The sequence below is a fragment of the Anopheles stephensi genome, chromosome X (assembly GCF_013141755.1).
Source record: "Anopheles stephensi strain Indian chromosome X, UCI_ANSTEP_V1.0, whole genome shotgun sequence".
Classification (NCBI taxonomy): Eukaryota; Metazoa; Arthropoda; class Insecta; order Diptera; family Culicidae; genus Anopheles; species Anopheles stephensi.
In genome coordinates this window covers 16,713,715-16,725,000 of record NC_050201.1, presented here as the reverse complement: position 1 = coordinate 16,725,000, position 11,286 = coordinate 16,713,715, and the positions used below count along the sequence as shown (strand labels likewise).

Here is an 11,286-nt window from a genome sequence, read left to right as displayed (position 1 = left end):
TCGCTAACAAAGATTGAAAAAGCTTATTAATGCGATATAGACACTAAGGGCGACCAGCGGTAGAGACTATAGTGGCGCCGGTCTTCAAACGGTACGACCGAGGTTCTATTCGCATCCGAACCGTTTCCTTGTAGTGAGGACAGGTTATCCTCTTCCGTGGTATGAATAAGTCTAGTACGCCATTAGATTCCAGTCATGACCATGACCTAGAAGGGCTACTAAGCTAAGAAGAAATAGAAGAAACTACATAAGAGTAGAGAGTGGCAATCAAACACTCGGAAGTATTTGGACGAATTTCAATTGGAAAGAACATGTTAAAAATTTCATCGTTTTGTACAGATATGCTGTTTTAAAGAGGTATTATCTATGTTTGTTCGTTTATTCCTCGCGTTTATTATGAGCCATCCTGTATCGTTCAGTAACTCGTCAGGTTTGACGAACCTCACGGCACAATCGCTACCGAGCGCAGGAAGGGGCGCACACTTGATGTCAGGCGGCCGAGCGTGACGGACACGCGTTGTGTGATACCAATATGGAAAGAAGTGAAACGTAGATGATGTAACGTTATAAGTTTGAGATTTATCTTTATTCCCACGCCAAAGTGAGGTACAACAAAGTGAAAGCTCTAAAGCTAAGCTTTCATTTACACGAACGAATGATCACTGACCAGCAAATCAGCTGTTTGAATTAACACCAAGCGATACCTGTAAACTATCAGCGAGCCGTCTCGTGTTCGATTGTCTCAATGGCCATAGCGCGGACCAAAAATGGGTTATCATTGCCAGCAGTTTTTCGTACCGTTCTGCACTATATCCGTAAGCTGGCAGAATGGCGTCTATTTGCCGGGGATACCACGCACTAGGACTGTATTCGATTAACTTCAGCAACTCATCGGTTGATGCGTACTTTTCCATATCTACCCACAACTGGACATCATGCTCGAAGCGTATTTCCTGTAATTTAAACACTGCCCCAGCACAGCTCCTCAACACGGCCAGAAAAGAGCTCTTTGTAAGCCCGGTATTTAACGACACATCCAAATGCGTCAACGAAGGACAATTTCGCGCGATGACAGGTAAAACTGAAGATTCTAGCTCATCATCCGACAGCCGACAGTTGGCCAGATTGAGCATTCGCAAAACATCGATTCGATTGTGGGAAAGTGTTTAAGGGTGTTACAATAGACAGGAAGCGATTTAAGGTGTGCTTCACGCAGGAAACCTTCGCCAAGCAGCTTCAAAAGATACTGAACGAATTGTTCTGTTAGCGGATTTTCTGAAACATCTAAGGTCTGTAATCTTTTGATGTCCATGTTCTTGGGTAAGTGTGTTATATCTGTTGAACTAATACACAAAACTTGTAATTTTGATAAATTTCTGCACAACCGAGCAAGCGGAACTAAAGCATCGTCGGACAGTAAGTTGTGGCTTAGATCCAGCTCGGTCAATAGCCCTCCTCCAAGAGCATTTGGGTTTGCTGCTGCGCCGATCGCATCAACCGAGTCGGTACATCCAAAGCAAAGCATCTTAACCGCTTTTTTTGTGAGACAATTCCCATTCAAGCGAAGGATACGAAGTTGTCGACAAGCTGGCAGATAAAGGACAAGCGTTGCAATATCATCGTCCGTGACTCTATTCATTGAAAGGTCCAAATGCTTCAGCCAGTCCTGCTGAAAGAAGCTTACAAAAATAACCATGTAGAGTATGTGTTGCGGTGGAATGGGCCTCGTTGGAATGTTATAGGCAAAGTCGGGCATGAGAACGATGCTGGCAGCTCGATCCATCAGTAAGAGCTGTGTTCTTAAACCGACATCAGTTTCTACAAACAAACAATTGAAAAAAGTAAACAATATTTGTAATCTTGTGGGAGAAGACTCGCGCAACAAACCTACCAAGGTTGTGTGCCTGACAGTACTCGTCATAAAACTGTTCCAAATTAATGTGATTCCTACCGCAGACTTTGCCTCGCACTATGATGCCATTGGGAGAGTTATGTTTTAGCAGCTTCTGGAGTGTATCGGAATCCGCCCATGTGTCACATCCATCCGACAGGTATAGTTTGATTGAGGGATCTTTGCCGTGTTTCCTGCATAGAAATAACAAAAGAAGTTATAATGTTTTGATCGTTCTACTATACACAACTACGCAGCCACTCACATAATATACTGCAAAGCAACCGCATTCCGTAACCATTCAACCGTCTGTGTCGTTGAAATCAGCTTCTGGTCGTAATGTACCGTATATGTTTCACCCGTATCGAGGATCACCTTTATTTCATGCAGCACTGGTGCAGGTACTACAGGTGTCGTGCAGATTGATGTAATCGTTGATGTCGTCGGCGGTTGATATGGCTCTAGGATTAGCTTTCTCTGTTCCTCTGGTGCATTCGTTAAAGAAGAACAGGATTTACTTCTTCCGAATCCACTTCCATGTAGTGAAGAAACACGGCTTTTTTTTCGCTTTATCGCTTTCCTATCATCGATCAGCCAATCGTCCTTTTCCTCTTCCTTATCACTATCTACAAATCGGACGTACGGTCGTGTTCTCTGCGAAGCATAAGGCGTTGGCGTTTCTCCACCCGAGTGATGATTTCTCCGCAGCGCTTTCATCACGTTCTTGTAAGCCCTTAGAGCAGCAGAATCAGACTTCCGCTTCTTTTCACTGTTAGACATGTTGAATAATTCATGCACACAGAATGAATCACGGGGGAAACACGTTTTTTCTGTTCTTGAAGAGATAGTTTATTGTTCATCGTTTTGCTAATGTGACATTTGACATTTCCCCAATTAGCAAATATCGTCGCTGTCCGATATTGATACGTCTATGCGTTAGGTTATTTACATAGCATGTCTCAACGACTTAGTGGCAGGGCTGGCTGAAGCATTTGGACCTCTGAATTGATAGAATCACGAACGATGCACGAAATTGCAATGCTTGTCCGCTATCTGCCAGGTTTAAGGCCCCGCTCTAATCTTTTTTGTGCACTGTGAGCCGTAATTTTTGTTTCACAGTGTGTTTTTGTATGGTCAAAAATCGTGTGACAAATACATTGTGCATTGTTGCTTAATAGACTTGAGAAGCCCCCCCCCCCCACCCCTGACAAAATTTGTTAGGTACTGTAGGATCGACGCCTGAATGTATGCAATCCTGACCATTTATATTGGCTTACAGGAGCTACGTAATAATTTTTGGTCACGCTAAGAGTGACCAATCAGGCTTACAACATACACGGTGTTCCCGGACTGTAACGGAACATTGGTTCGATCGATACTTATTAACGGGCATAGATATTCGGTGAAGGAGGAAAAATAAAACTTATAACATTTCAAATCACTCCTTACAAAGTATATTATCATGCTTTACTCGCTGTCCAGTATTAAGGAACAATGCACAATGTTTATATCAAACGAGAATATGACCATACAAAACTGTGCACTGTACAATAAAAATGACAGGCCACAGTGCTGCACACAAAAGATGTCAGAGGGGGCCTTCTCGGGTCTTTTAGCACAATGTTTCATCAAACGAGCTTTGACCATACATAAATCCCACTGTGCACTCAAAATGAAAGGCCACAGTGCTGCACACAAAAAGTTCTAGGAGAGGCCTTTTCGAGTCTTTTACCGAAAGGATGTTCTTACCCCCACAGTTTTTTCTATGACTATTCGTCTTGTTCTGTCTCGCATGTGGGTGTTTGTGTGTGCTTATTGTGATTGCGTCCTTTTCTTCATTGCATCTGTGATATTTGTCAAAGCTTGCTTCGTTATTCTGGAATACTCGTGGGGAGATTGTGAAGTGAAGGTGAGTTACATCCTTTTTATTATTCTATACAGTGATTCTGCTTACCGAAAACCTTGAATCCATCGTCGCTGGTGTGATCGTCCAAGCACTTGTACGCGCGGGTATCCTGTAATGATTGTGTATGTTTTCTGTCGTAGCGTATAAAAAAAACTAAACTACCTTTGTGTTTTTCAGCATCATGGACAGCATATATCTGGACCATGGATATTCGTCACCTGTTGTTACAGCCGCAGAACAATCGGTACCACCACCTTTTACCACCCTTTGCAATCTGGCCATCTTTTAATAAAACTCCCCCAATTGTTTTATTGTCACCAACACCGTTATTTAATGTTCATTTTGTTTTTTCCGGTTCTTCCTGCAAAAACGCTTCAGTTCCAATTAATGTTTCACTATCACCACCAACATTTTCCGATCATCATGTTTGTAGCGACTGAGCGTCCTAGGCTAGAAACGCGGAACAGAAAAACAGCCACGACACAAACACTTGCAGAACGCCATCTATGGGAAAATGCACGAAGTACGAGTTCTGGAAGGATCGGGAACCCGCCACGCGAGGCGAGCCATACGAGCGCGGAAGATTCGGGAATCCGATACGCGAAGGCGGACACAAAGCGCCTGAAGGTTCTGGATACGGACACCAGAGTATAAAAACAGTGCTAGTTTTAACGATACCAGGATCAGTATCGTTCCATCCGCGACGAGGATCACATCTCCTGGAGGAAAGAAGGAAGGAAGGAAGATCGTGCTCAACTCACAACCGAGACGAAAAGAAGGAAGAGAACCCAAGAAGGCAGGGAAGAAGGATAAATAAAAAATAAGGACTCCGTACCGGACCATCCTAAATGTTGCTCTACCCGTCCCTACCTGCATGACCACAACTTCGTATGATCCACCAGGATACTAAGGCACAATTGATATCACAGTTACGATGGCTGCTGTTGCGAACGCGACAAAATAAAATTGAGCTAAACTGACAGGCATGCAAGAGTTAGATGAGAAACTTTAAATAACTAAATATCTTTGTTTAGGATAAATTCTCATCGGCAAATATTATCTTAGGAAAAAACCTTAAGTCACAGAGAGGCCTCATACCGTGAGAAAGACGAAATTATGGTAACATGTCAGGGTATGTCATAAAACATCTCGAAAAAGGGACAATATCCAGACATATGAAAATTATAAATAAACTCAAGCCATGTAATAAAAACGAAAGTGAAGAACATGGGCCGAAAAAGGTTAACACTAGAACACAATGCATACATTGTCATTGCGCGATTAGTTTCACGAAAATACGACCAACGCGAAGATCAAGGCACGGTCGTAGGGCAGTGAAGGAAAGACTAACTTGACGAATAGAGTAAACGACGCACAGGCAATAGGCAATAGGAAAATAGGCATACGCACTAGAACCACAGATGCACGATGCATTACCCATAGTCATAAAACGATAGGGTAACGTTAACCACAATTACCAGACATTGTAACATTACATCTACAACAAAACTAACAGACCTCCTACACTAGTCGACGCCTGGCAGGGGTCAAACGCATTGGCATACCGAGTTAGGATAAAGAAGATCGATGTAATGCTATTTCATGTTCTTTTTCCCACAGAATTTTAGTATATAAGACAGGATTTTTTGAGAATAAAAGCGACTTGTAATCCAGACCTCAACGAAGAAGCTTGTGTTTCATTGTTTGGGTATCCATACAGAATCGGGGAAGTTTCACCTTTGCCTTCCCTCCGGATGTTGGTCCCACACTTTGGTGTCTCCCCACTCCGTCGGAAGAATTAGGCGAAATTAAGCCCAGCAAGAACCACGGTTAGATACTTCTCCTGGTTATCCAGGAAAAAAGGTTTATCGTCTGATCGAGCTACGGCATTCCCGTTGTCCACGCCGAGTTAGTGAAATGCGAGTCCGCCGCTAAAAACTTCTCTTGGTTATCCAGGAAAAAAGGTTAGCCGCCTGATTCTAGCAACTCTGACAAGGCCAGGAATCTGCGCGGAGATCTCCGAATCGATCATTCCTTCGCGTGGTCGGTTCATCAACGGTTCGTTATCGAACTAACAGCTGCAATGGAAGAATCTATCAAGCCGATGGAAAAAAACATGGGTGTTTTTACAGAAATAGTAAAACAGAACTCTGCTTACGTTAAATAAATATACAATATCTTCTTCTTCATTGGCACTACAACCTCGAAAGGTCTCGGCCTTTCATTTCTGGTTTTCTGTGACTTGATTTTACCCGTAGCAAAGTAGTCAGCCCTGCGTACGGGGAGACGGTCTGAATGGGATTTGAACCCCGGACCTGCCGTATGAAGACCGGCGCCGTTGTCGCCTCGGCCACCAGACCGCCCCAACATACACAATATAGTTGCGCCAAAAGACGGACCAACATCAATAAATAATTATATTGATCCAATTGCAAATTTGGAGGATTTAGTTTCACTTAATAACATGTTAGGAACCAAAACATGTATGGGACAAATGTTAAATAGATTTAATTATAATATCAAACATGTGAAGGAGGTTGATGCTAGATTAAGTGCAATTATTGATATCCACTTTACGGGGAAATTTGTTGTGCAATGTAGCTGGACGGGGGAAAGACTTCCCAACCCTACAATTCCTCTAGGACAGTATGAGGATGTATTAATTTTAGTTCAACTGACAGGGGGAAATAAAATCAACAATTTAAACCAAGAATATGTTAAACAATTCTAGTTAGTAAGATGTGGAATGGCAAAGGAAGGTGCGAAACAAAAACTTTGAGTGGAAACTAGGTGTAATATTTTTGTAGTTTCTATAAGTAATTAGCTATATTAAAAAGAATAATGATAGACGTATTTTGTAGCCATTTTTCTGGTATATGACTTTTGCGCTTCAAGATTTGGCACACGTAGATGTTGTCTTGCAAAGGATATGTAGGGACTAAAACTTAGACTTTACAATGTTCATTTAAAACATGAGGACCACAACGACAAACGCGAATACCCCAAAATGCACGCAGGTTCCTACTTATACAAGTTATCGCGGAATGCAGAGTTAGCATGTGCACCGAAGACAGCGCGTGCACCGTCCATCGACTCCACCAGCACGTGGCTTGCAGTGTCACCAGAATCGTACACCGTGAGAACGCGCAACGCACCATCGGCAATATCGGCGTACCCGGCAACCGGCCAGCAGCAACACGTCACCTGGATTCATCAGTTCTAGTATGGCCGCACTTGGGAACAGTTCGGTTCGGTTCGGTTCGGTTCGTTATCGGTTGAAGTAGTTAGTACTAAAGAACCAATCTTTTTTTAAAAAGACCCAACAAGTGTTAGACTTGTAACTTACATGAATACGTCATTTGTACTTATCCACGTATTACAGCCGTGGTTGTATAAAAGGACCTTAAAATTGTAATAAATACATACTTACAAACTTTGTAATTATGGATGAACTATCGATTTATAGTAGCGACCATTGAGAATAAATCATGTATAAACTCTTCAGATTAACACAGTAGCATCCCTGCCTTATGAAACAACCAATGTTAATTTATATGTTAACTACATCTGTTTATTATATTGATCCACACGATCCGCACATTAAGGCCGTCACCAGCTAAGAGAAGACGCGATTCGTCTTTCGATCCTTCGATCCCCCCGAAAATCTTCGTATCGTTCTCTTCGTAGTTTGTCGTGTCTTTCTTCTCGTCTCCGCTGTCGTTAGCCGCCGGACAAATAGCCGCCGTACAACTCGCCGCCGCTCGAAATCGTTGCGGCCCAGCCAAGGTCGCTACAATAGAAACATGGGCTCTACACAGCTATATGAAAAATAAAGAGGGCTAGAGAAAGCAAACTTACTTAAAGCTAAAAAACGTGGATATTGGCGAACATTTATAAACAATTTAAATCCTTCCTCCTCGCTCAGTTCGCTGTGGAAAACGGCTAAGCGGATGCGAAACTGTAATGTCGGAATTGAGGACGAACATTTTTCCAGCGACTGGCTTGAGCAATTTGCTCACAAACTTTGCCCTGACTTCATTCCCGAGTCGTTCACAATATCGTTCCGTTGGAATGGAGGGAGGTGAAAGTAGTCTCCGTCTTGAAACCGGGCAAACCGGCATCAGATCATCGGTCATATCGACCGATAGCTATGCTCTCATGTTTTCGCAAACTTTTTGAAAGAATTATTCTTCTGCGTTTAGAGAAGTGGCTCGAATCCATCAACCTTCTCTCCAGTACCCCGTTTGGTTTTCGTAACGGTAAGGGTACCAATGACTGCTAAGCGCTGCTAAATACGGAAATAGAATTGGCACATGCAAGAAAACAGAACATGAATTCCGTTTTCTTAGATATACAGGGGCTTTTGAGACAGTCACTCCCCAAGCTTTGTGTCACAAGCTAGAAAATGTTGGAATTAGTCCTAAACTAAACAATATATTATATAACTTAAGTTGAGAAAAGGCAATGATTTTTGATAATGGCTGCATTCAACTAAAGCGGACCAGCTTTCACGGACAAGCACAAGGGTCCTGCTTGAGCCCCCTGTTATATAACTTTTACATTAGCGACATTGACTCATGTCTCATGCGCCTAACTGCTCCCTACGACAACTGGCTGATGACGGCGTTTTATCAGTCGCTAGCAGGAACGCCGATGTAATCCAAAACGCTTTACAAACCACTCTGGACAGGCTAGCAGCATGGTCTCTTAACCTAGTTATCGATTTTCCTGCAGAAAAAAAACTAAAATTGTGGCATTTTCTTTCTTCAGTAATACTGCGAAAAACAGAAGGGAACGATTATATAAACCAAACATTAACATCTTTCTGTATGGTAAAAGAATAGACATTGCCGACGATTTGAGATACCTAGGAGTTTGGTTTAATTCTTAACTGGAATAAGTACATCAGATTAAGCTCAGTTCAGCTTAGATTAAGCTCAGATCAGTTTAAGCTTAACTGGAATAAGTACATCAGATATTTAGTGCAAAAATACACCTTAAGAACTGTTACTGGATTCTGGTGGGGTGCACATCCAATAGATGTGTTACGTTTATACAAAACCACAATACGATCTGTTTTGGAGTATGGAAATAAAGTTATAGAAACGACACAGTGGGAGTACAGTAGTTTGATTATATACAGCGTTCAAATGCGCTTTTCTAACCTAAATTCTGTATGTTTTGTGTAAAGATTTTGTTGTGTGTTATTGCGATGGCATGCGTTGAATTGATTGAAATAAATGATTTTTGTTGTTGTTGTACCTAGTAGCCTACGATAACCTAATTTAAACTAATGAACAATAACTTAAAAACCTTAAATATATAATTATAATAACAAACTTACCCTAGCTTATTTTTACTTTAACCTATCTCACCTAGTTTGATTTACAATCGGAGTGAGGCTCCTATGTTACGAATTATTTCATATTCTGAGTACATGCATCTCTCGGAGAGCATCGCATTCATTTCTATAGCTAGTTCATGAATTGGTTTAATCCCTGCACTTTCATACAGATCCTCTCGTCTTGTGTATCTTGAGGCATTTAAAATCATGCGCAATACCTTATTTAACATAATTTGCACTTTGTTTAAGTTAGTTTGTGAACAGGACCTCCACACCGAAATTGCGTAAGTAACCATTGGTGAAAATATTTGTTTGTACAATGCGAGCCTATTCTGTAGTGATAGCTTGGATCTACGATTAATCAAGGGATACAGGCTTATAATTAGCATGTGACCCTTGTTCAAAATACCCTGAACATGTTCTCGAAAGAGCATCTTGCGATCAATTATAAGTCCTAAGTATTTAATGACCGTGGACCACTCTACAAAGTTACCTTCTCCTCGAATACGGCTACAATTAAGAGGAGTCAAAAGTTTGACCTTATACCGATGGGGAAACAGCACCGCTTGGGTTTTTGTTGAATTTATTTTGATTTTCCAATTTGTAGCATATTTGAGGAAAATATCTAGGCAGCGCTGAGCCCTGCTCCTCAATTCTACCACGTTTCTGCCCTTTACGGCAATGGCAGTGTCGTCTGCAAATAGGAACAACTTACCATCACAGGGTAGATCAGGTACATCCGCTGTGTACAAAATGTACAATAAAGGTCCAAGTAAACTACCCTGTGGTACTCCGGCGGGAATTGGTAAGGCATCAGACATCGCAGAGCTTAAGGCCACCCGAAATGTGCTATCCTCCAAGTAGCTGCTGACGATCTTCACCAAGAACATTGGAAGACCGTACACTAATAGCTTATGAATTAGTCCACTATGCCAAACGTTGTCGAAAGCCTTTTCAACATCCAAAAAGGCAACAGCAGTGGATCTAGATGCTGTTTTATTTGCCTGAATGATATTTTTGAGCCTAAGCAATTGCTGTGTAGTTGAATGACCTGATCTAAAACCAAACTGCTCTGCAGGGATGAGTTCCAGCTCAGACACCCGGTTTTGAAGACGATCGAGGATTATTCTTTCAAATAGTTTACCCAAAGCACAGAGTAAACTTATTGGTCGGTAGCTCTCTGCACGAGTAGGATCATTACCGGGCTTGAGAATTGGAACCACCTTAGCACTCTTCCAAGCGTAGGGAAGTATCCCAGCTCAAGACACTTATCAAAAATGGTAGCCAACAAGGTAAGTGCTTTCACTTGTAGGTTTTTGAGTAGGATGTTGAATAATCCATCTATACCAGGTGCCTTCAAGTTTTTCATCCGCTTCAGTGCATATCCGACGTTTCCCACGGTCACACGGTCATGTTCTGGTCTAGAGAAGCTTGCATGATGAGCTGATCTTAAGCTTTCAGTAACGTTCCTTTCAAAAGGACTAACAAAATTAGTACCTAGCAAGTGTGCACTAGCAGATTGCGCAGCAATGGCGTTGCACTTTTCGTAGGGAGTGACCAAAATGTTTCCACTGACTGTTAAAGGAGGGACAGGTTTGGATCTCTGCTTAAGGATCTTGGCTACTTTCCAAAAGAGTGGAGATCGAACATCCATTCGGGGAACAACCCGTTCAAAATTCGCATTCCTTATATCAGCAATTTTTGAAGAGATCACCCTCGCCAAAGATGCTGCTTGACCTTTATAAAGCCTATTACTAGTATTTTGAAAGACTCTCCTGTATCGGTTTCGCATCTGTATCAGTTCCAATGTATAGGGGTCTATGTTCACAAACTCACTCGTAACGGGCATAGTCCTAACACATACCTGTTCTGATTTCTTAATTGCCCTTTCTACCATATCAATCGCAAGGTCAATCTCCTCAACCGTATTGCATTTAGTTTCATGCAATTCGCCGTCCATTAACCGGCCAAAACGCACCCAGTCAACACTGAGGAAGTCCTTTCGTTGTAGTTTTGGACTACGGCTAGCTGTGAAGGTCACCTCAGTTAATACCCGAAAATGATCGGAATTTAACTCATCCAGCGTCACTGGCTTCCCTATCCCAACGTTGTTTAAGAAAATATCTAAGGTGCTGGATGAACCTC

The 11,286-nt window shown here is 42.1% G+C and overlaps 1 protein-coding gene across 1 annotated transcript; it reads right to left on the bottom strand.

The window, feature by feature from the left end:
* Nucleotides 1-559: 559 nt before the first annotated feature.
* Nucleotides 560-2,856, bottom strand: LOC118511689. Its single transcript, XM_036055084.1, has 3 exons — nt 2,157-2,856; nt 1,892-2,085; nt 560-1,818 (listed from the first exon to the last, which is right to left on the bottom strand). Exons 1-3 carry the CDS (start codon nt 2,669-2,671, stop codon nt 1,091-1,093), a joined length of 1,437 nt encoding a protein of 478 aa, XP_035910977.1. The 5' UTR covers nt 2,672-2,856; the 3' UTR covers nt 560-1,090.
* Between the last annotated feature and the right edge of the window lie 8,430 nt (nt 2,857-11,286).

Excerpts from the sequence above, each read along its gene's own strand:
- LOC118511689 (XM_036055084.1), bottom strand. The coding sequence starts at position 2,671 with ATGTCTAACAGTGAAAAGAAGCGGAAGTCTGATTCTGCTGCTCTAAGG. Across the intron at positions 2,086-2,156 it reads GTTGCTTTGCAGTATATTAT|GAAACACGGCAAAGATCCCT; the intron begins GTGAGTGGCTGC and ends ATTTCTATGCAG. Across the intron at positions 1,819-1,891 it reads CTGTCAGGCACACAACCTTG|AAACTGATGTCGGTTTAAGA; the intron begins GTAGGTTTGTTG and ends GTTTGTTTGTAG.